We start from the raw sequence: 26040 nt of genomic DNA on the forward strand, positions 1-26040 counted from the left end.
AGAATGGCGTAAACCCGGAAGGCGGAGCTTGCAGTGAGCTGAGATCCGGCCAGTGCACTCCAGCCCGGGCGACAGAGCAAGACTCCATCTCAAAAAAAAAAAAAAAAAAAAAAAAAAAAGAAATACCACGCAGTCATTAAAAAGAATGAAGCAACACCACATGCACTAGCGTAGAACAATCCAGCAGTCTAATATATATGAAGTAAAAAGTACATATGGCAAAAGGGTGTTGTATAACATGCTACCATTTTTATAAAAGAGAGAACAAATAACATATATATGTATATAGAGAGAGTATCTTTTTTTTTTTTTTTGAGACGGAGTCTTGCTCTGTCGCCCGGGCTGGAGTGCAGTGGCCGGATCTCAGCTCATTGCAAGCTCCGCCTCCCAGGTTTATGCCATTCTCCTGCCTCAGCCTCCGGAGTAGCTGGGACTACAGGCGCCCACCACCTCGCCCGGCTAGTTTTTTGTATTTTTAGTAGAGACGAGGTTTCACCGTGTTAGCCAGGATGGTCTCGATCTCCTAACCTCGTGATCCGCCCATCTCGGCCTCCCAAAGTGCTGGGATTACAGGCTTGAGCCACCGCACCCGGCCGAGAGAGTATCTTTAAGCAGATTTATGAGAAACTAGTAACAATAATCGTCTACAGGGAGTGAAATTGAGTGACTGGAGGTAGAAGGGAATCTTATTTTTCATTGTATACACTTTTACTCCTTTTTCATTTTGTTTATGTGTGTTGGCCAAGGAAATAATTCAAATAAAAATATTTGAATTATTTGTGAACAATTCAATCATATGTGAATATGAGATCAACTATATATACCATAAATTAAAAATTATATGCATATTAGGGTTCTTGGTAGAAGCTGCTCAAAGAGAAATTCATCTAGTCCAGCCATTTTCCCAGATTAGAAATTGACGCCCAATCTATGCTAGTCATCATATATCAATCAACTGACTGGCAGATAAAAAAACAAACTTCAAGTCTATATGAGGGAGAGCAAACAGATACTCTCATCCAATGTCACTACAAGTATAAATTAGTACAACAGTCTGAAGGGTTATTTGGCGAGCTGTACCAAAATTTCAATGCCTGCCTTTGATCCAGTTACCTCCTTCCTAGGAATCTACCTAAAGCAGTGGTTCTCAACTGGAGACATCACTCTAGCAGGTATTTTGGTAGTCACAGTGACTGAGAAGCACTTATTGGCAATTAATAGGTGGTAGCCAGGGGTGCCAGAAGTTTTACAATGTGCAGCACTGTCCCACATAATGAAAACTTATCGGCCAGGCACGGTGGCTCACGCCTGTGATCCCAACACTTAGGGAGGCTGAGGCGGGCGGATCACGAGGTCAGGAGATCGAGATCATCCTGGCTAACACAGTGAAACCCTGTCTCTACTAAATATATAAAAAATTTGCCAGGGGTGGTGGCGGGCACCTGTAGTCCCAGCTACTCGGAAGGGTGAGGCAGAAGAATGGCGTGAACCCGGGAGGCGGAGGTTGCAGTGAGCCGAGATCATGCCACTGCACTCCAGCCTGGGCTACAGAGCAAGACTCCATCTCAAAAAAAAAAAAAAAGAAAGAAAAAGAAAAATTATCCCAGTAAATGTGCCAAATCTAGCATGATGTATATAACATTGTTCATAATAGTGAAATGGTAAACAATCTACCTAATTCATCAATAGGGAGTTGTACATAAAAATTATGGCATATTCTTACAATAGAATGCCTTTAAATAAGACAAATATATACCTATATTCATAAACATGAACAATTCTCCATGATACACTACGGATGAAAAAACAAACTCCAAAACAGCATGGGTAGTATGTATACCTATGACAGATACAGGTGCTAGAAAGATGTTCATAAAAATGTAATTGGTAAGATTTCAAATTTGTTGTGCCTTCTCCTTTATAATCTGTATTGTTTGAATGTTTTAAAAGCATTATCTTTGTAAAGAAATTTTCAAAATTAAGAGAAAAAAATTAAGGCAGTTTAGAATTTCAATGTCTTTGAAAAGGTCACAGAATTACTAGTGCCATATTTCACTCCTAGAACTAGCTACGAAAATTGTATTTTCACCTGAAGAATCCCGAACACGGTAAAGCGTGCAGAAAAGGTAAACTCCTGATCACTTGTGACAGGTAACAACAGTAAATGGTCATAGCTCACAAATCAGATACATTATCTTTTAATTTTTAAGTTGTTTTGTAAAGATAGGGTCTCATTATGATGCCCAGGTTGGTGTTGAACTTCTGGGCTCAAGCAATCCTCCCATCTCAGCCTCCCACAGTGCTGGGATTACAGGCAGGTGCCGCCACGCCAGGCCTACATTACTTTTTTAACAAGGTCTGATGAAGGGCAATCAATGAAGCACTATCTAAAAAACTTTCTCCAAATGTTAAATACAAAGAAAAGGCTAATTTTTGTTGTGGAAAGCACAAAAGAAAACTATCTGCCTAACTATAAGGTATCACTTCCATGTACAGTAACATTCTCAAATATATTTTTCATATACTCGGAAGGTGGGGGAAAATCCCTGTCTAGAGAGGCTGTGGGGAAAAGCTAACTATGTGCGAAGTCTTTAGTAATTACAGCAGAAATACTCAGTTGCCTTATATGAAGTTCCAGGAATGGCAGGAGTGAGAAATTAGAGGTTCTTGCCAGTAAGAACATAAACATTATAACGAATTATATAAATATTGTGGGAGCACAGGTTCTAAATAGTACTTTAGAGATAAACCTCTTTCTTAAGACTCAAAGGGACTTCTGGCTAAAGATGGAGAACTGACCATCTGTGGTATGCAATTTCATATCCTTCCCCAGACCTCCACTGAAATGACAGTAGAATAATTTATTTTTTTAAGGTATAAATTTGTAAGAAAAAAATAAAACACAACAAGGTCAAAAAAAAAAAAAAACTGGAGAGGTGGGAAGCAGAAAGACTAATGGGAAGTCAATATATAATGCTTAAAATTTAAAAATCAAGAAGTAATAGTAAAAACAGGAATTTTAAAAAAGAGAAAAAAACTGGCCAGGTGCAGTGACTCACGCCTGTAATCCCAGCACTCTGGGAGGTCAAGGCAAGAGGAAAAACGCCTAATAAAAGGCAACATGGTAGGGTAGAAGAAGAGAAATATGTAAATCTGAGCAGCTGAATTTCTGAATTGATCAATCCTAAAACCTAACTCTAGACTTCTTGAAAAGAAGGAAAAATTCAAAATTCTTAGTTAAATGAGCCATACTACTTGAAAAATATCAAAGTACAGTCTATATATTCCAAATATTTAGAGAAAATAACTTTTCCTTTTGTAGCTAGCCGAACCTCCCTTCAACAGGGATGAAGGAATGTACTTTAGTTTTTGTCCCATCTGTGCCCTTGGCAAGGCTGAGTTAAAATTTTCAACTTCTGAATTAAACTTCAATTATAAATACTTAACATTAACTTCATTAAGATATTAAAAATCTTAAGATTTCCGTGAAAAATATATATATAAATAAAGATTCTTCTATTAAACAATTCTTTCTGGGCCAGGCACGTGGCTCATGCCTATAATCCTCACACTTTGGGAGGCTGACGCAGTGGATCGCCTGACGTCAGTAGTTTCAGACCAGGTTGGCCAACATGGTGAAACCCGTCTCTACTAAAAAATACAAAAAAGTTAGCCAGGAGGTATACACGCCTGTAATCCCAACTATTGTAGAGACTGAGGCAGGTGAATCACTCGAACCCAGGAGGCAGAGATTGCAGGGAGTCGAGATCACACCACTGCACTCCAACCTGGGCAACAGAGTAAGACTCCATCTCAAAAAAAAAAAAACAAAAAACAAAAAAACAACTAGAAAGTTCTTTCTGGATTGGCTGATTTTGATCTTTAAAATATATATAATTATATTTATATATTTCAATTAATTATGTTTAACTTAAATATTTGATATATAAAGTAATATAATAACATACTAGGGGTCTGCATACTACAGCCCTCAGGATGAATGTAGCCCAGCACCCTGTTTTTAATGACCTAGGAGCTAAGAATGGTTTTTGCATTTTTGCAAAGGTTATTAAAAGAAAAAAATGTTCATCCACTGAAGTACAAAGAAGAAAAAGAAAAAGAACTAGAAAGGAAAGAGGAGGAGAGGGAAGAGCAGGTGAAAGAGAGAAGACAATGTATTTACTATCTAGTCCTTTACAGAAGAAGTGTGCTGATCTCTGATACATATTATTAATATATATATAAATGTATGTTTTTATGCTGTTATATATATAACCTGCACTATAAATTAAATATTCTATGTATTTTAAATTTGTATATGCTTTAATCTATATATACCTTTGATATATGTACCTGGGACCAAAATGATCAAGATCAACCAATATCCTCAAATTTGGTTTTAAAATACACAACATAAAACACGATGCTTTATCCCAAAAGTGAATGTGAAGTAAAAAGTCTGATTTTAAAGTAGTTTGCGTTGGCCGGGCACAGTGGCTCATACCTGTAATCCCAGCACTTTGAGAGGCCAAGGCGGCCAGCAGGCGGATCACTGGAGGCCAGGAGTTTGAGACCAGCCTGGCCAACATGTCAAAACCTCATCTCTTGTAAAAATACAGAAAAATTAGCTGGGTGTGGTCATGCGTGCCTATAGTCTGAGCTACTCAGGAGGCTGAGGCACGAGAATCGCTTGAACCCAGGAGGCAGTGGTTGCAGTGAGCTAAGATCGTGCCACTACACTCCAGTCTGGGTGACAGATGGAGACTGTCACAAAAAAAAAAAAAAAGATAACTACCTATTAAAAAAAAAAAGGAGTATGTGTTCCTCAGGAACTATGGAAAATAGAGAAGTGCAATACTACTACCACTAAAAATACAAAAATTAGCCCGGTGTGATGACTAATACCTGTAATCCCAGCTACTCAGGAGGCTGAGGCAGGAGAATCGCTTGAACCCAGGAGGTGGAGGTTGCAATGAGCCAAGATCGTGCCATTGCACTCCAGCCTGGGCAACAAGAGCAAAACTCTGTCTCAAAAAATAAATAAATACGTTTTTAAAGGCCGCAAAACACTGTCAAACATTTACATGGTTATCATTTTTCACTATTACATGCACTATAATGAGCATACTTATAGCTGCCATTTGCATACAACCATAATCCACTTATGATAAATTCCTAGGCTATTGAAGAGCAAACTCTGAAGGACTCCAGAATTCGATTCTGAATAACTTCATTAAAATCCATCCATCATTTTTTCATACAGATATGGCTCACCCATGATCCTTTCATAATCATTAAGAATAGAAGAATATTGAAAATACAGATTTTACCTTGGCTTCTGTGAGATACAAAAGACCTTGAAGAAGAGTTTCCTTTTATGTTTGCTAACTCTATTCACAATAATGCCTAAGCATATGTATTTCTGTATTTCTTTCAAAGAAAGCATACTATATTGCCCAAGTAGTTATTATTAGGGAAACGTGCTCCTCGTACTCAAGACCCTATGTGATAGCATGCTATCAAACAAGAAAACAAAAGACCCATCCAAACCAAAGGAAGTGTTTTGTTCCTGAAGTTACCTCATCTGCCTTAGCTTTGCTTGCTCTTTTCCTAAGTGTCTGGACATAACCACATCTGTCAACTGAATGCCACACTGCAGACTTGTCAGGTATATGTACATAAAAAATGGTTATTATTAGATGCTTTAGAATGGTTCTACTTTTCAGAAGGAAAGAGATCCATTTGAGCATGACTCTGGGTTAAATTTTAAACATCTACATATAGTCTCCAGTGACCACAGGAATGAACATGTAGCTGTCTTCCTAGTAAGATTAACTATTTTTTGTAACTGAAACTTTCTGCAATGAGTCAAATTTGTAGAAATTCTGCTTCACATAATCCAATTATCACCTCACCAGAACTGGTATTCGTTCTACATGACCAATTTATTTGGCAAGGAGATTATAATTTTATAAACTAAACCTTAAAAGACAAAAATCAACATTCAGGCAGCCTTCACAAAAATACCCTGCACTTGTATAGTGCTCCGCCATCCTCTTTACTCCTCAAGAAGTCACTTAGAGCTATTCTCCCACTTTACAAAAAAAGACAAATAAGGGTTACACCAGGGAAAGAACTGGGTCAAGAGTGAACCATTCATAACCCAGAGGACATTCAAATCTGGAATATCCTTTCCATAACAGCCTATCTTCCCCAAGAATCATGGTGAAACAGGGTTAATGGGCATCAAACTAATAAAAACACTTGAAGTGAAGCCTTGCTCTTTATGATTTCCCTCACTATCTTTAATATTTTTTGTTTTTTTTTTTGAGATGGAGTTTCACTATTGTGGCCCAGGCTGGAGTGCAATGGCACTCTCTCAGCTCACTGCAACCTCTGCCTTCCGAGTTCAAGCAATTCTTCTCCCTCAGCTTCCCAAGTAGCTGGGATTACAGGTGCACACCACCACACACAGCTAATTTTTGTATTTTTAGTAGAGATGGGGTTTCATCATGTTGACCAGGCTGGTCTCAAACTCCTGACTGACCTCCGGTCATCCACCTACCTCAGCCTCCCAAAGTGCTGGGATTACAGGCATGAGCTACTGTCCCAGGCCATCTTTAACACTTAATAGGGCTAAAAATATTTCCTCTCAAAAGAATTGTTTGAGGAATAGGGAACCTAGTTATCTTGGTTCCACTATTTATTAATTATATGATTGCTGTTGACATTTTAAGCTGTGGTGTTCACATCTGTTGTACACATAGGATTTCACATGTATACCGTTTTACATGTATTTCACATTTATACAGTCATTTAAAATTAAATGAGATCATGTATGAAAACGTTCTAGCACAAATAATGCTCAATAAAATATTTACTGAATGAATGAGTGCCTGGAAAGAGTATATACTGCCTATGTCCAAAACAGTAAAGACATTTGCCTGTAGCAAATCCATTTGCATGTTTGCCTAAAAGTAAGGGGTTGCCACTACATACAGAATATAACTAAATATACCTGTTATCCTAATAAATTCTTTCTTTGAATTTTGCCTCTATCCCAGACTGTTTCACTATTAACTGTAAATACCTGGTAAGCCATGTAATAAACCTAAAAGAAGCACTAAGTATAGCTTTGAAACAACTTGTCACTACAAATGCACTTAAGTGGAGTATTATGGAATCAAAAGCAAGAGCTGCTTCTTGACTTTTAAATATATTAAATAGGCATTTGGTAGTACTCATGTTTTTTACAACTAATTTTTCTAATCTACAAAACATTTGACATTTATACACACTGCAGCAAGGAAAATGATGAACACAGTGTTTTTAGAGTTAGCATTTGCTGTTTTTAAAACTTACTGAGAAATGCTGAAGCAAGTCTTCTTTTTCTTCCTCAATAAATCCTCCAACTGTTAGTGCTTTGGGGCGATGGTCCACCACCATGTGATTTAGTGAGCCCCTTCCTCTTCCTCCACGCCCTCGGCCTCTTCCTCGACCTTGAGAGGACATGGTCTTTCCTCGACCCACAGGTAAAATACCTAATCGTGCAGCCTGAATAACAACAAAAAGTAGAATGCAGCATATATTGTTAGACTAAACCTTAAAAACAAAGGAAAACTTTTTTTTTTTTTTTTTGAGATGGAGTTTCACTCTTGTTGCCCAGGCTGGGGTGCAACGGCGTGATCTCGGCTCACGGCAACCTCTGCCTCCTGGGTTCAAACGATTCTCCTGCCTCAGCCTCCCAAGTACCAAGTAGCTGGGATTACAGGCATGTGCCACCACACCTGGCTAATTTTGTATTTTTAGTAGAGACAGGGTTTCTCCATGTTGGTCAGGCTTGTCTCAAACTCTTGACCTCAGGTGATACACCCACCTCAGCCTCCCAAAGTGCTGGGATTACAGGTGTTAGCCACTACGCCTGGCCAAAGGAAAACTTTTTTGAGATGTTAAATGTGGTGGGGCACTAACTCCTTTTAAATCTCACCTCAACCTGTAACTGACTGAGTTTTTTCCGTAATTCTGTGGTGTCTTCTCCTGAGGACAGCCTCTTGTGGAGGTCCAGTTCAGTATCTAATAACTCCTTCTGGGCCTTTGGAAAAATCGAAAATAAAAAGGTATTTTTTAGATAACTTACAAGATCTTCTCCAGAACATTATAGTTACACAATGACACAGAGAATGAGAGCATGCAATAAACATGGGTGTTTTGAAAAAACTAACTTTACAGATATAGTAGTGCCAACATGTAAAAAGTAAATGGGTATCAGTGAAAAACAGTAAGCATTAGACGGCTTAAAAATCAGGTCCTAGGAACAGACACATGAGATGAAGGAGCTCACAATAACTGTCACATAATAAAGTATCACAAAGGAAACAAAAAAGAGCAAAATAAATTATATAGTAAAACTGTATTTATAGTACAAAAGTAACAGCTACACAATTACTACCAGATCGGAATCCATAACTGTTGCCATTCTCTTTTTTGTTAGAGACAAATTATTTATCAGTCTTTAAGAGACATGACTGCCAGTGGTATTTTTCACCTCTTTAATTTTTAAAATGTGCATATATATTTTCTATTAATTAGAAAAAAATTCAATAAAAAACATTTTTATTATACTTTTAAGAAGAAATCTTAAACATTTTATGTTTCGATAGTGACAGAGAACCATAATTTCAAATTTAATGTAATATTGCATATAACAATTTACATTCTACATATCTGACAAATTTATTACCAGTTCTCAGAGGACTAGAATTGTCTATAATCACACCACAGAACTGTGGTATAATGGAACCACTGTCTAAACCAAGTACAGGCAAGGAAACAGATAGAAATTAATAAAATTAGACTTAAATAGATCTAGAACTTTTGATTATTCTTTTTAATAACATGCCACATTTTTACTCATATGAATAGGCCAGGCTACTTTTTTAAAAGGATGGTTTTATTACAATACTATTACAGCATTAAAAAAAATATTGCTGAAATGGGAAATACCTCTTTCATTACCATCACTCTAATAGTGTCATCTTCAGCAGGGAACCAAAATATTCAGTTAAAAAACACATCTTTGTTCAAACAGGGTATTATGAACCTCTTCCCAAAAAGGGTACAGAGAATCTGCACAAACACTAAAAAAAAAAAATTGTGGCAGCTGGGTGCAGTGGCTCACACCTGTAATCCCAGCACTCTGGGAGGCCAAGGTGTGAGGACTGCATCTGAGGCAAGCCTGGGCAATATAGCGAGACCTTGTCTCCTTAAAAAAAAAAAAAAAAAAAAAGCCAGGCGCGGTGGCTCAAGCCTGTAATTCCAGCACTTTGGGAGGCCGAGACGGCGGATCACGAGGTCAGGAGATCGAGACCATCCTGGCTAACACGGTGAAACCCTGTCTCTACTAAAAAATACAAAAAACTAGCCGGGCGTGGTGGCGGCGCCTGTAGTCCCAGCTACTCGGGAGGCTGAGGCAGGAGAATGGCGTAAACCCGGGAGGCGGAGCTTGCAGTGAGCCAAGATCCGGTCACTGGACTCTAGCCTGGGAGACAGCGAGACTCCGCCTCAAAAAAAAAAAAAAAAGAAAAGAAAAAAAAAAAGTACTACAATCAGGATATCTTTAAGTACTGTAATTGTTTGCCTATATTCCTATTAGGATATTAGCTACCTAAGGGTTCCATTGTACTTTCAAGGTGCCAAGCACAAGGCAGATGTTCAATAACCCTATGTTAAATAAAAAAATGCAAATAGATACCTCCGTTTTTGTCTTCACTTTAGATGGTGTGGAGACTGCAGAAGATGTTTTTAATTCATCTTTTAATTGTGAGATCTTCTCTCCTAGCTCTTTCAAAGTCTTCATTATATTTGCTCTTTCTTCTGGTTTCATGTTTTTGTTTTTTTCTAACTTGGATATTAACATCTACAAAATAAAGAGAAAAAGGTAAAACCATGCTTAATAAACTTTAATATAAAGAAGACTTTAAAAATCATGAATAATACTTTTAAAATCAATTCTATACATCAATTCTAGCATGCAAATAATGAGCTCTTGTTTTACCTTTTGGCATTCTATTTGTTTTTCTAACATTTCTTGTCTTTTTTTCCTCATATCTTGTTGTAACTTCATTGCTTCCTATATAAGTGAAAAAGAAATTAATACAGGTAACATAATTTGCCACCATTCTCAACTCATTTTTTCTGGGTCCTCCCTGAGACAGACTGTCCCCCTAATAAAAAAAATAGCTGATACCAAAGATGAAACCTTTGAGTATGCTTTCCCTAACACTTTCAACATAATAGAGTTTATAACTGTACTTAAAAAATATTTAAAGGCCAGGCGCGGTGGCTCAAGCCTGTAATCCCAGCACTTTGGGAGGCCGAGACGGGTGGATCACGAGGTCAGGAGATCGAGACCATCCTGGCTAACACCGTGAAACCCCGTCTCTACTAAAAAATACAAAAAACTAGCCGGGCGTGGTGGCGGGCGCCTGTAGTCCCAGCTACTCGGGAGGCTGAGGCAGGAGAATGGCGTAAACCCGGGAGGCAGAGCTTGCAGTGAGCTGAGATCCGGCCACTGCACTCCAGCCTGGGCGATAGAGCGAGACTCTGTCTCAAAAAAAAAAAAAAAAATTTAAAATATTGGACCTAATTAGCTATCTCTATGAGATTTACTGACTTGAATGACCTGAATGTCCTTATGAAGAAAAACAAAAGTTGTTTTCACTTGCCAATGTAATAAGCTAAATCCTTATTTTTGAAGTTTAAAGTTTAAAAATGTGAGGCTAGGCATGGTGGCTCAACCTGTAATCCTAGCACTTTGGGAGGCTGAGGTGGGAGGACTGCTTGAGTTCAGCCTCGGCAACAGAATGAGACCCTGTCTCTACAAAACAATGAACAAAATTAGCCGGGGCATGGTGGCACATGCCTACTCAGCTACTCAGAAGGCTAAAGTGAGAGGATCATTTGAGCCTGGGACATCAAAGCTGCAGTGAGCCATGATCATGCCACTGTACTCAATCTGAGTGACAGAGACCTTGTCGAAAAGAAAAGAAAAAGAAAAAAGTGACATGCAGCTATAGGTTGGAAATGATAGAGTAGGCCGGGAACAGTGGCTCACACTTGTAATCCCAGCACTTTGGAAGGCCGAAGCAGGTGGATCACCTGAGGTCAGGAATTCAAGACTAGCCTGACCAACATGGAGAAAAGCCGTCTCGACTGAAAATACAAAATTAGCCGGGGTGTGGTGGCACATGCCTGTAATCCCAGCTACTCTAGAGGCTGAGGGAGGAGAATCGCTTGAACCTGGGAGGCGGAGGCTGCGGTGAGCTGAGACCATGCCATCGGACTCCAGCCTGGGCAACAAGAGCGAAGCTCCGTCTCAAAAATAATAATAATAATAATAATAGAGTAAAATCTATGGATTTCACCAGGAAAATTGTGCCTCCCACCCTCCTGTTAAATCTCTAATTATACTGAGATAGTACATATAAATATCTATTTAATTTGGAAAACCCTATGTGAACTTAATAGGATGACAATGAAACTCAGAACTGAATCACATAGATAATAATTACAAAAGTGTTATATTTTATATGAATTATTATCTACCTAGGAATTTAAAAAAGAAAATAAACACTAGAATTGGAGGGAATAATAGTGTATTTAAAAAAATTCTGAATGGCAATTGTGAAACATTTTTTTCTGTATGTCCATCTTTTTTTCCAAGTGTACACTAGAGAAGAAGCTATATGAGCATTATGATGTCATGCCCTACCGACATGAACTGATTTAAAAGTGATAATGTAACCACTTAACAATTCAACGCATCTTTTCTTCTGTAAGGCAAGAAGAATCAAGATTGTTACCTGTTTTTTTTTAAGCACTTCTTGAACATCATGAGATTTAGACCCTGAACAGAGCTTTGAAGGTGTCTTTAAGTTTGAGGAGCTGTAAATCAGTTTTGGATGGCCTGGAGTTGAAAATATCTAAAAAATAAAGAAAAAAAAAAGCACACACAAACATAATTATATCTAAAGAAAAAAAAAGCACACACAAATATAATTATATCTAAAGAAAAAAAGCACACACAAATATAATTATATCTAAAGAAAAAAGCACACACAAATATAATTATATCTAAAGAAAAAAGCACACACAAATATAATTGTATCTTAGAAATGTTTAATTTTTTAGAAAGGATGCATATATTTCTACTCTTCTTAGGATTTAAATTTTCTTTCTACATTTAAAAACTTCATTATAAAATCTAGTTCTTTATTCATAAATTTGTCGCCCAAAAGATAAAAACAGCCTTACTGCCCTCCTGTTAAACACAATTTCACAAAATACCAACATCAGACAAAGTTGCTCTTGTGACCATAACAGATCAAGACAAAATGAAGACCATTCCCTAATCATGACTGAACAGAGACAAAAACATGAATGCTATGCAAACCATAAAATGACTAAACATAACGTTTATGCCAGGAATGACTGCTGCTTCTTTACCACTTACTGCTTTAGCCTCATTCCAGGTAAGATTTAGTAAGCTATCCTATTACAGAATTTATGCCTGTTTCCTTAAATCCTTCTAAATCATCTAACTTAGCCGAAATCCTAAAATAAGTCCTTTTGGCACACACAGTTGCATTGTGTATACCTCTCACTGAATAATAAGTTGAATTTGTTTGGCTACAGGTGGTATCTGGCTGGAGGGTATCATAAGTTGTTTTTTGTTAGGTGAAGTGCCGAACAAAAACCCTTGTTTCCAATAACTGAAAAATCCTTCTAAGTATTCAGCTACGTTTTTTTTTTTTTTTTTTTTTTTCTTTTAAAAATTTTCCTTTCTTCCTTTTTTTTTAAAGACAAGGTCTCACTCTGCTGCCCAGGCTAGAGTGCAGAGGTGCAATCATGGCTTGTTGCAACCTCAATCTCTTGGGCTTAATCCCACCTCAGCTTCCTGAGTAGCTGGGACTATAGGTGCAAGCCACCACGCCTGGCTGGTTTCTTTTCTTTTTTGTAGAGATAGGATCTCTGTATGTTGCCCAGGCTGGTCTCAAACTCCTGGGCTCAAGTGATCCTCCGACCTCAGACTCCCCAAGTGCTAGGATTAGAGGTGTGAGTCACTGTACCAGTCTTCTCTAAAACTTTTTAATTAACTTTGAATAATATAAGAGAGAGAGAAAATAATAGTCAGAAATCCATGGAAAATCCAATCTCATAAATAATATATCCAAATGTAAGACTTCTCTCAATCACCACAACACTTAATTATCATCAAAAGTAAACCAGTTTACACAGGAAAGTCCTGCATGTACCGTAAGAACCTTGTATAGCTGATGTTCATGTTATCATTTATTTTATTAAAATGGCAACAACTAAAATTTACTGAGCACTATTTATGTGCTACACATTCCCCTTTTGCGCTTTTTTTTATTAACATAAAATTAACATTAAAGTTTTAATTCCCATAGCAACAGCTAGTGAGAGGCAGGTTAAGTCAGTCAGGGCCATCTGACTTGAAAATCTTTAATCACTTTTTTTTTTTTAAATAATGGAATTTTTGAAACAGACAAAAGTACCAAGCAGCAACAATAATCAATACATAAAATAATCTTCTTTCATTTATATCCCCAACTAACTATATTCTTATCCCAAATATCATATGATCTGTAATATTTCAATTATATCTCTAAAAGATATGGACTCCTTTCATTTTTCAACATAACCACAATACTATCACAAAATATAGTTAAAAGGCAACAATACTTCTTTAATATTAAATATTCACCTCTCCAGTTCCAGCTTGTAATTTTCTAAACAATGTCCTCCCATTTGAAATGGGATCTATTAAAGTCCATGTAAGTGTAACTTGTTATATCTCTTCGAAGTCTCCTTTACTTCATAGTTTCCCTCACCATCTCTTGCTTTTTGTTGCAAATTGTTTGTTGAAGAAACCAGGTCACTCATCCAGTAGTACTACCCCACAGGATTCTATGGTACCCTTGAAGATGTCCCTCTATACCCCAAATTTCTTTTAAATTAGTGGGTAGATTTAGAGGTCTGATCAGATTTGCTTTTCTCTTTGACAGAACTCTAGTAATCTCTGATACCCTCCTTACTTTCTGGTTTGATACCATATTCTAGGCTCATCTGCAACACTGCCAGTCTCAGGTCTGGAGACAGCTATTTCTTCAAGGATTCCTGGATCCCTTTGAGTGCTAGGGATGCTCAATGACTGGGCTGGTCATTGTTTCTAGACCTTTTCAGTGAATAGAATTGGGAAATGTTTGAGCAATATTTTGTTGCCTTTCTTTCCCTTTAAGACAAAATACAACCTGAGTTTATACTGATAGTTTCTATACAAATGCAGGACTACAGCCTATTTACTTAATCTTATCTATCTTGTATCTCTCTTTTCAGCCACACTGAAAATCTCAGTTGTCAAGGACATCAGCATTTAATTCCTCATTTTAATTACCCTACAATGCTCACAGAAGGGTTTCAGAATATCAACACTGCCAATGTTGATATGATTTCTTTAAATCGTTTTTTGTCCTCAGGGTATATCACACTAGGAATATATTGTCAAATCACTGTTTTAAAGCGCTCAATGCAGATATGCTAGTTCATGGGTTTCATTTTTCTTTTCACTTTTTAGGAATTACTTCTATTTCATTTAATTTTACTTTATAATTACATTCAGAATTTATTTACATGGTTCCAAGTCAAATCTACAAAACAAGACATAATCAAAAGTCATCTAGCTTCTTCTATACTTGCCATAACCACAGGATTTAAATAATATGAATTATCTTTTTGGTTTTTTCCTGTTATAAGCAAATACTTCTCTGTGTTCAGTGCCTCTACTTTTTCACACCAGCAGTAGTAAACTATGTATTTTTTCTTCCATTTTGCTTTTTTACTTAATATATTCTGATAATCACCCCATGGTACATATAAAAATATTCTTCATTCTTTATATAGTTGTATATTTACTGTGTAGATATACTAAATTTGCAGTAACCAGTCCCCTACAGATGGGCATTTGGGTTGTTTCCAGTCTTCTGTTATTATAAAGGGTGTATCATTACTAGCCTTGCACATATGTCTATCTATATTTTGGCTAGTATACCTTTGACATAGATTCTTAGAGGGAAGATAACTAGTTTAGTAATGCATATACATAATTTTGGCAGATACTGTACTGCCAAATTTCCTTTCATGAGGGTTGTATCATTTAGTTTTTCAATCAATATCTAAATCTCAGATCCATTTGGAATTTATACTGGTTTATGATATAATAAAAACAAGAGGATCAGATCTTATTTCATCTTTTCCCTACTGGCTATCCAGTTATCCCAATACTATTTATCAACATGTCTATAACTCCCCCACTGATCTGGGACACTTTGTTATTATATAATAAACTCCTATTTGCAATTGAGTCTATTTCTAGATTTTCTATTCTGTTCCACTGGTCTGTCTATTCATGAGTCAATATCAGGTTGTTTCAGTTACAGAAGCTATATTGTATTTTTTGGGATAGCATGCATTGCTGCTCTTCCTCTGCAGTTTGCTTTGCTTTCCCTGCTTATTTTTCTTTTTATTTAGCTCTCTTTGTAATAATCACCATGCTCAAGAGTTATAGTATAGATATATTACTAAAAATTAATTACTTAAAATATATTTCAAAGTTTGGTTTTTCTACTACGACAGAATACCCTTCACTAAATTCTTAAAAGATGAAATTAAAGAAATTAACTAATAAAGACACTTATCTATTAATAAGTATCTAAAATTTGGCTGGGTGCAGTGGCTCACGCCTGTAGTCCCAGCACTTTGGGAGGCCGAGGTGGGTGGATCACCTAAGGTCGGGAGTTCGAGACCAGCCTGACCAACATGGAGAAACCCCGTCTCTACTAAAAATACAAAATCAGCCAGGCATGGTAGCTCATGCCTGTAATCTCAGCTACTCAGGAGGCTGAGGCAGGAGAATTGCTTGAACCCAGGAGGCGGAGATTGCGGTAAGCCGATATTGTGTCACTGCACTCCAGCCTAGGCAACAATAGCGAAACTGTCTCAAAAAATAAATAAATAAATAAATAAATAAATAAATAAATAAATAAATATCTACAATTCTCAAATTCCTACTTCACTTTGTTTTTGTTTTTGTTTTTTGAGACAGTCTTGCTCTGTCACCCAGGCTGGTGTGCAATGGCGCGATCTTGGCTCACTGCAATCTCCACCTTCTGGGTTTAAGTGATTCTCGTGCCTCAGCCTCCCGGGTAGCTGGGAATACAGGTGTCTGCAACCATACCCAGCTAATTTTTTTTATAGTTTTAGTAGAGATGGGGTTTCACCATTTTGGCCAGGCTGGTCTCGAACTCCTGACCTCCGGTGATCCACTTACCTTGGCTTCCCAAAGTGCTGGGATTACAGGTATGAGCCACCATGCCCAGCCTCCTACTTAACTTTGAATAGGAAAAAAATTTCACTAGCAAATTTCTGACTGAAACATGGAAATTAGAGAGGTATACCTGCCACACTTAGGTTAGCTGTCACAACTGTCTTGACTGTCTGACTGATAACTAATTTATTTTGTTAATTCATTGAATGATTCTAAATATATCTGAAGCTCCCAAAAATGCCTACCTGGCAATCTTCTCCAGCACCACCAGACTGATTCAATAAATGTGATGCATCACTCTGGTTACCACCTGCATGTCCAAGACGATGTTTAACGGGAACTTTGTTAAGAACATATGCACCTGATGTCTGTGGTTTGCTCATCATCTGCATATACAAAATAAACACTTATGTGGCAGAAGTTTAAAAACATGCCTAGGAATGATACAAATTTAAGATGATTACTCTAGGGAAGAAGATAAGAAAATGGGAATGGGAAGGTGCTTCCATTATCCATAAGGTTTTATTTTTTAATGACACTGGTGAATATAGAAATGATTGATAGATTATTCATACTTTTGGGCCAGGTGCGGTGGCTCAAGCCTGTAATCCCAGCACTTTGGGAGGCCGAGACAGGCGGATCACGAGGTCAGGAGACCGAAACCATCCTGGCTAACACGGTGAAACCTCGTCTCTACTAAAAAATACAAAAAACTAGCCGGGCGAGGTGGTGGGTGCCTGTAGTCCCAGCTACTCGGGAGGCTGAGGCAGAAGAATGGCGTAAACCCGGGAGGTGGAGCTTGCAGTGAGCTGAGATCCGGTTACTGCACTCCAGCCTGGGAGACAGAGCGAGCGAGACTCCGTCTCAAAAAAAAAAAAAAAAAAAAAGGGCAGGTATGGTGGCATGCACCTGTAGTCGCAGCTACTCGGGAGGCTGAGGCGGGAGAATAGTTTGAACCCAGGAGGCACAGGTTGCAGTGAGCCAAGACTGAGCCACTGCACTCTAGCCTGAATGACGACAAAGCGAGACTGTCTCAAAAAGAAAAAGAAAAAAAGAAGAATAAAAGAATTAGAGGGTCTTAACTGACAGTGGCTTAATATGAATAACTGTGAAATAATCACCTCAAAAACAGAATGCAATATTGGGCTGCACTAACAGAACCTATCTAACGATCACCATGAAGATGATAATATGAACTCTTTTCTTTTCTTTTTTTTGAGACGGAGTCTCGCTGTGTCGCCCAGGCTGGAGTGCAGTGGCGCGATCTCGGCTCACTGCAAGCTCCGCCTCCCGGGTTCACGCCATTCTCCCGCCTCAGCCTCCGAGTAGCTGGGACTACAGGCGCCTGCCACCACGCCCAGCTAGTTTTTTGTATTTTTTTAGTAGAGACGGGGTTTCACCATGTTAGCCAGGATGGTCTTGATCTCCTGACCTCGTGATCCACCCGCCTCGGCCTCCCAAAGTGCTGGGATTACAGGCTTGAGCCACCGCGCCCGGCCTAATATGAACTCTTTTCTACACTATTCATCCAACATCTAGGCGAAGCATTCACCTTTGGGCCCTTACATGAAGTGGGATAACTGAAAGAGAATTTAGATGCAAATGAGCAGGATGATAAATGGAGTCGACACCATGTACTGTAAGGAATATTTTTTAAAAATCTGAATGCATTTACTCTAAGCATAAGATTATCTAGGTCAGTATCTGAATGCTCTGATGTGTGGTATTTTGTTCTTTTGTTTTTTTCCTTCTTCATCTATTCAAATATGTTTTGAGCAATATGTACCAGATATTGTTTTAGGTACTAGGGACAGAATGGACACAACAGGCAAAATTCCAGTTCTCTTGGAGCTTCTATACCCATTTTTAGAAGGAACGTATAATTTTTTTTACATGGGAAAAAGGAGGGCAAATGGGTAGACACAAAAAAAGACTGATTCTAATACAAAATAAAGAAATAGCTCTACAGTCAAAGTTGCTCAGTGGTAGATGGTTATTATACTTTAGTGTGCATAACAATAACTTAAGAGTACTTGTTAAACATATATATTTATAGGCCCCATAGCTAGAGACTGACTCTATACAGGTTTGAGAAGGTGAAGCCCAGGAATTTGCACCCAGGTAAGTGATTCTGATGTAAAATAGCACGTCTCAAACTTTAAGGTATGTAAGAATCACCTGGAGAGCTTGTTAAAACACAAATCCTTGGGCCCCAGCCATAGGGATTCTGATTCAGTAGGATGGAGTATGGCTCAAGAATCTGCAATTTTTCCCCCAAGAATCTGCATTTCTAATAAGATCCCAAGAGACCAGATGCTGCTGGTCTGCGGTTCAAATTATGAGTAGCTTTTATGTAGAAGACCCAAGCACCAGGAACTGAAAAATACTGATCTAGAGGGTGTAACTAAAAGACCTTTAATCCCCAGTGAACCAGATTACCTTCTGGATACCTCCATGCACTGTTGAAGGAGCAGACTGGGCCACTAGCACCTGCTGCTGATGAAGATGCTGTGGCAGGTGATGGTGCTGCTGTGAGAGGTGACTAAGTGTTTGCTGTTGTTGCAGGAGCAGCTGTGCTGAGGACTGTAGTGTCGGTTGCTCATTATTTTCCCTATGCCACAAGACTCGAATGAATCGGTTGTTTAGAACTGCTTCTGTGCTAGAAATGGCTTTCCTGGCCTCCTCATTGCTAAGATATTGGATTAGGGCTGCTTCTGGATCACCTTTAAAAGCAACCTTGAAGAAAATAAAACAATATAAATTCCCAAAAACAGAAAATAGTTAAATAAATTATGACCCAATGCTATGTAATGAATGTTTTCCCCAAAATACACATGTTGAAGCCCTAAACTCCAACATTACTATTTTGGAGATAGAGCTTTTAGGATGTAATTAAGGTTAAATGAGGTCATAAGGGTGTATCCTAATGAATAGTATCAGTGGCCTTAAAAGAAGAGAAAGAAATCTGCCCCAACCCCCTCTTTTTCTTTCTCTGTCTGCCATATGAGAACGCAGCGAGAAACCAACCATCTGCAAGCCAGGAAGACAGCACTCCCTAGGAAATGAATCATCCAGCACCTTGATCTTGGACTTCCCAGTCTCTAAAATTGTGAGGCTGCCCATTCTCTTTCAGGAAGAGATTGCAGAAAAGAACCAAATGAATTCACAAGAACAAACATGGTTTAACAAGTCCATCATAAAAGTGGATATACAGATATATGGTGGCATTTACAGCACTTAGCAGAGATGATCAGAATAACCACTGACTCATTTAAACAAGGTAAGCTAATAGAAATTTTCCCAAGACCCATAAAATGCCTGGCTTCTGTCACCGACATAGCCACAGTTACCTGGATATTAACAATAGTTCCAAATTTGCTGAAGTGTTCATTGAGCTTGGTAATGTTGTTCAATTCCTGAGGGATTTTCTTGACTTCTAATTTGGTGTTTGTATACTGATTCTTTCGTAAGAACCCTGGTTTATTTTGATTGTTATTTCCTTGCCTAAAAGGAAGATTAATACATCTTAGTTAATTCTCCTACTTCATGCCTAGCCAAGAGATATAACCACAAAGAATTTAGGTTTATAATTTTTTTAAGTGCCTTTTGTGGATGGGCATGGTGGCTCACACCTATAATCCCAGAAAACTTTTTCAAAATCCTATGAAACATTATATTCAAAATTCAAACCACAGAAAATATATTAAACATCAAGACACAGGTTACAGGCTGGGCGCAGTGGCTCATGCTGTAATACCAGCACTCTGAGAGGCCAAGGCAGGAGGACTGCTTGAGCCCAAGGCTTCCAGACCAGTCTGGGGAACATAGTAAGACCACATCTCTATATAATAAATTGATTGCATTGATTAATTTGTTTAAAGTGCCTTTTGTGAGCCCTTAACATTCTTCAGAAATTACTAAGCAATTTTCACATTATTCTTTTTTGTTGTTGTTTTTTTTTTTTTTTTTTTTTGTAGACAGAGTCTCACTCCATCGCCCAGGCTGGAGAGCCGTGGCATGATCTCGGTCCACTGCAACCCCCACCTCCCGGGTTCAAGTGATTCTCCTGCCTCAGCTTCCTTAGTATCTGGGAATACAGCCACACACCACCACGCCCGACTAATTTTTGTATTCTTAGTACAGACAAGGTTTCACCATGTTGGCCAGGCTGGTCTCAAACTCCTGATGTCAGTGATCTACACGCCTCGGCCTCCTAAAGTGCTGGGATTACAGGTGTGAGCCACTATGCCCGGCTGACATTATTCTTATTACATGAGAATAGAGAAGGTGAAGAGAAAGGAGAACAGCAATAGATTACAAAAAGAAAAGGCCCAACTAACACTTAAAATCATATGCTAAAAAGATCTAACATAAACATCTACCACAATTATCAAGGACTCTAACATCATTAAATTAAATTAAGGCTAGAACATCATCTTTTTTTTTCTTTTTTTGAGACGGAGTTTTGCTCTTTTCGCCCAGGCTAGAGTGCAATGGTGAGATCTCAGCTCACTGCAACCTCCAGCTCCAAGGGTTCAAGTGATTCTCCCACTTCAGCCTCCCAAGTAGCTGGGGTTATAGGCGTGCACCATCACGCCCGGCTAATTTTGTATTTTGGGTTTCTCCATTTTGGTCAGGCTGGTCTCGAACTCCTGACCTCAAGTGATCCGCCCACCTTGGCCCCCCAAAGTGCTGGGATTACAGGCGTGAGCCACCGTGCCCGGCTAGAACATCATCTTTAATGGCGTATTTTCAACTTCTGCAAGGGTACCAAGCTATTTTCTTCACCATTTATTTTTTTTTTTTTCTTTTCTATCCATTGCCAGTGTGTCAGTAATTTTTAATATTGGGTTAGGTGTAGAAATAGGTAGGTACAAATTAGAAATACCTTTTATGGGCCAGGTGTGGTGGCTCACACCTGTAATCCCAGCACTTTAGGAGGCCAAGGTGGATGGATCACCTGAGGTCAGGAGTTCAAGACCAGCCTGACCAACACAGTGATACCCCGTCTCTACTAAAAATACAAAAAATTAGGTGGGTATGGTGCCGGCACCTGTAATCCCAACTACTCAGGAGGCTGGGGCAGGAGAATCACTTCACCCCGGGAGGCGGAGGTTGCAGTGGGCTGAGATGATGCACTCCAGCCTGTGCGACTCCGTCTCAAAAAAAAAAAAAAAAAAAAAAAAAAAAACCTACTATAAATATTGTTAACTTTTTAATTTTTACAACATTCTAACGACGTCTCCTAGAACCCTAACTTCAAGATATTTAATTTGAAAATCATTAATGACAAATCTTATTTTTATGAATTTACTAATGCAAACAACAATAACAATTAGATGCTACTAATTAGCAAATTATCTTACTTTCCCAGCCAAGGTTTCTTTGTGAGTGGCCCGTCCAAACAACTCATAGCTCTTTTTCGACTATCTGGTTCAAGAACTACTCTGGTTATGTTGCTATTAATCGAAACAGGAACTGGTGGTTCAGTCTGGATCACAATGTTAGCAGCTGTTGGAAACAAAAATTCAAATTACTGAGTTTTTCAGGAGTCTCAATGATTAACATACTTAGTCTAAAAGCTAAAGAGTACTATTAATAGCTCAATTACTTTCATTTCTCTTTTAGAAATGCCTAACAGAAGAAAAAGTTACAAATGCCTTTTTCTATAAAAACTAGAAATCCATGTTTCAAAACTCAAAGTTAACCTTGATGTAATAATAATTGACTCAGGCATGAATGATCAATAGATGAAAAAAATATTGGTGAAAGGTTGTTGGAAAACAAGATTCTTATGGTGCCAAAGTAACACTCCAAAAATTACATTTACAATGGAGAGCTCTGGACCGGGCACGGTGGCTCATGCCTGTAATTCCAGCACTTTGAGAGGCCAAGGCGGGTAGATCACCTGAGGTTGGGAGTTCGAGACCAGCCTGACCAAGGTGTGGAAACCCCGTCTCTACTAAAAATACAAAAAAATTAGCCAGACATGGTGGTGCATGCCTGTAATCCCAGCTACTCGGGAGGCCAAAGCAGGAGAATCACTTGAACCCAGGAGACGGAGGTTGCGGTGAGCCAAGATTGCACCATCGCACTCCAGCCTGGGCAACAAGAGTGAAACTCAGTCTCATAAAGAAACAAAGAAAGAAACAAACAAACACAATGGAGAGCTCTAACAATGATCACCTTATGCAAGCAATCAAAGTTAGCACCATTAATGGACATTATTTGCCTTCTGGTGTGATTCAACAAGAAGTTAACCACATCATAAGAAATACATATTATTATGGAATTATGGTTTTATGTGTGGCAATAATACTGTGCTTATATAGGACTGTCTTATTCTTAGATATAAGGTAAAGGAGTTAAAGTTTCACAATGTCTACCACTTACTTTCAAGAGATTCAACAAGAAAAAGTGGAGAGAAGAAAGAAAAGAGAGCATTCATGCCCAAAGGTAATAAAATATTACTGGTAAATCTAAATGAAGGCATTCAGATGTTTACTATGTTTCTTTTGATTTTCTACAGGTTTAAAGGTGGGAAGAAACTCCAAAGCCAATACTATAAATTGACAGAAATACTCTAAGAATCTGTCCTTACAATAAATAACTTGTGGGTAGGAAGAGGTGTACTGAACAAAACAGAAATTAATAACACAAAACTATGCCTATTGAATCCTGAGTATTTCTCCTAACTTTAGCAATTCCACCAAGCAAAGAATAACCCAGAGCTGAATGCCGGGGTAGGTATATGGTTAGGAGTTGGTACATTTGGCCGGGCGCGGTGGCTCAAGCCTGTAATCCCAGCACTTTGGGAGGCCGAGACGGGCGGATCACGAGGTCAGGAGATCAAGACCATCCTGGCTAACACGGTGAAACCCCGTCTCTACTAAAAAATACAAAAAACTAGCCGGGCGAGGTGGCGGGCGCCTGTAGTCCCAGCTACTCGGGAGGCTGAGGCAGGAGAATGGCGTAAACCCGGGAGGCGGAGCTTGCAGTGAGCTGAGATCCGGCCACTGCACTCCAGCCTGGGTGACAGAGTGAGACTCCGTCTCAAAAAAAAAAAAAAAAAAAAAGGAGTTGGTACATTTGATTTCATCTTTGTCAGGGAAATTATGATGTAAAGATTCATTCACTTGACATTTAGCTATGTGACAGCTCAGCAACTATAGCAGACCTTGGGTATACACTGGTGAATAAAATAGACATGATCCTTGCTCTTGCGGGACTTGTGTTTCAGAAGGCTAATGAAGAAGACAGCAACTGTGATGGCATAAAACATTCTAGAATTTGAGATGCCATTATGTTCTCCTTAAATAGTTTTTATCATTACCAGCTAACATTGCCTAATGCTTTTTTTTTAATTTAATGAAGTGTGTCATATTAAAGGAAGGAGATATAACTAAAGGTTAAATGACTCGCCCAAGACAACAAAGAAATCCTGTTGTATACAAAACATGACTTCTACTCTGAATTCTAGTTCTGGCACTTAACAGCTGCGTGACCTTGGGCAAGTTCTTTGAACCTCTCTAAGCTTCAGTGTCTTTACTTGTAAAAGGGGAGAATAAAAACAGAAACATGAGAGACAGTAATATATATGAGGCTGGGTGTGGTGGCTCATGCCTGTAATCCCAGCACTTTGGGAGGCCAAGGTGGGATCTGCATCACCTGAGGTCAGGAGTTCAAGACCAACCTGACCAATATGGTGAAACCTCGTCTCTACTAAAAATACAAAAATTAGCAGGGTTGTAGTGGCACACACCTGTAATCCTAGCTACTCAGGAGGCTGAGGTGGGATAATCGCTTGAACCCAGGAAGTAGAGGTTGCAGTGAGCCGAGATCATGCCACTGCACTCCAGCATAGGTGACAGAAGGAGACCCTGTCTCAAAAAATATATCCATATATAAAAAAATATATATGTATATGAGAAGGCATTTGGTAGTCTTCATACAAAACTTGTTATTCTTATAGTGGTAATAGTGTTATTAATGGCAGGAAAAAAAGAATTAATAAAGCTAGGATAGAAAGAAAGAACAGGAAAATGGTAGGCTGGGCACAGGGGCTCACACCTGTAATCCCAGTACTTTGAGGTGCCAAAGTAGGCCCTTCAATGATCAGTTCTTTGAGGAGGGGATCAGTAATTTCATCTATCTATACACAATACCTAACACAGTGCCTAGCAACAAAACTAAAACAGCCTAAAGTCCTACTAAAAGAAGTAGTTAAGTAATATTAGTGTGATTTATATTTAAAAATAAATATATTCTAACTATAGCTTTAAAATAAACTTTGGAGATAAAGTTATTTAAAAACATCTGAGATTAATACATAGTACCCTTCAAAGAGATGATATATAAGTAATTTGGACCTTAATTTCCTCAAGTAAGGCCAGAAATGCAAATGTAATAACTATATCCAACTACTGCATAACACTTAGCATCAGAAAAAGTTCAAGGTATTCTCACCTCTTGGATTTGCATCCATATCTCCAGATGTTAGGCCAATCAGATTGGGGCGCTGTGTCTGTGTTCTTGAAAAGAACTGTCTGTACTGAGATCTACCAGAACTAGTAATACTAGGAGCTTCTGGGTTGTAACCATCTGGTTCATATGTATCTGAGGGAAAACAAAGCAACAAAACACACAACAAATCAGAGAGAGGTTAAATCATCTCTCATTGTTCTAAAATAAACACCTGCTTAAAAAACATATATTCTCCAACAAATATAAATACATCAACCTACAGTCACCTCTCAGTATCTGTGAGGGACTGGCTCCAGGACCCTCCCACAGATATCGAAATGCACAAATGTTCAAGACTTTTATATAAAATAGGGTGGTGGTATTTGCATATAACCTAGGTAAATCCTCTTGTATACTCTAAAACATCTCTAGGTTAATTATAATACATAATATAAATGCTATGTAAATAGCTGTTATGGATATTGTTTTTAAAACTTGCATTATTTTTAATTATTGTATTGCTATTTTTTACTTTTATTTTTTCTGAGTATTTTCAATCTGTAGTTGGTTGAATCTGCATATGTGGAATCTGAGGTGAAGACTGTATTTCTCTTTGTGTTAACAGTATCTAGATACACTTTTTGAAACTGAAAAAAAAAAAGCTCCTATTACAGAATATAGATACATGCATCCATTCTTAAATACTGGTATTTTCAGATTCACTCACCTACTCATTTCTGCTCTATATATTAATTACCTTATCCAAATGTCAATGTACATTTTTTTTTTTTAATTTTAAAAAAATAGAGATGGGGTCTCGCTATCTTGCCCAGACTGGTCTTGAACTCCTGGGCTTCAGCCATCTGCCGGCCTCAGTCTACCAAACTGCTGGCACTACAGGTGTGAGTCACCGTGCCCAGCCCAATGCACATTTGTTAATACAAATTTTTACATACACAAACACCATATGTGAAGGACCGAGTTTCCTCTGTTATCTATCATATCTCCAATTTCTAGGCACCTTTTTAATTGAGGTCAAAAGAAAATGTATTCATTTGGTTATCTGCACTTCTTCAAACTAGAGAGAGAACAGCTGGTTTCACACATAAACCATATTTCAAATAAAATAGCGCATGCGCTCACATACACGTCAGTCACGTCTATGATTTAGA

At 38.3% G+C, this 26040-nt stretch overlaps 1 protein-coding gene across 2 annotated transcripts in view; it reads right to left on the reverse strand.

Annotated features, from left to right (window-relative positions):
- Window positions 1–26040, reverse strand: part of RBM27 (RNA binding motif protein 27) — a 92183-nt gene that overhangs the window by 12157 nt on the left and 53986 nt on the right. For both annotated transcript variants that reach the window (XM_033180763.1, XM_033180764.1), the window contains 10 exons: window positions 24872–25021; window positions 21772–21916; window positions 19756–19909; window positions 18845–19141; window positions 16651–16791; window positions 11862–11981; window positions 10055–10129; window positions 9752–9916; window positions 7988–8092; window positions 7363–7554 (listed from right to left, as the gene is read on the reverse strand). In XM_033180763.1, the coding sequence (XP_033036654.1) occupies window positions 7363–7554; window positions 7988–8092; window positions 9752–9916; window positions 10055–10129; window positions 11862–11981; window positions 16651–16791; window positions 18845–19141; window positions 19756–19909; window positions 21772–21916; window positions 24872–25021 (1544 nt within the window). The remainder of the gene's footprint in view (window positions 1–7362; window positions 7555–7987; window positions 8093–9751; window positions 9917–10054; window positions 10130–11861; window positions 11982–16650; window positions 16792–18844; window positions 19142–19755; window positions 19910–21771; window positions 21917–24871; window positions 25022–26040) is intronic.

The sequence above is a fragment of the Trachypithecus francoisi genome, unplaced genomic scaffold (genome assembly GCF_009764315.1).
Source record: "Trachypithecus francoisi isolate TF-2019V2 unplaced genomic scaffold, Tfra_2.0 Lachesis_group2, whole genome shotgun sequence".
In the NCBI taxonomy this organism is placed as follows: domain Eukaryota; kingdom Metazoa; phylum Chordata; class Mammalia; order Primates; family Cercopithecidae; genus Trachypithecus; species Trachypithecus francoisi.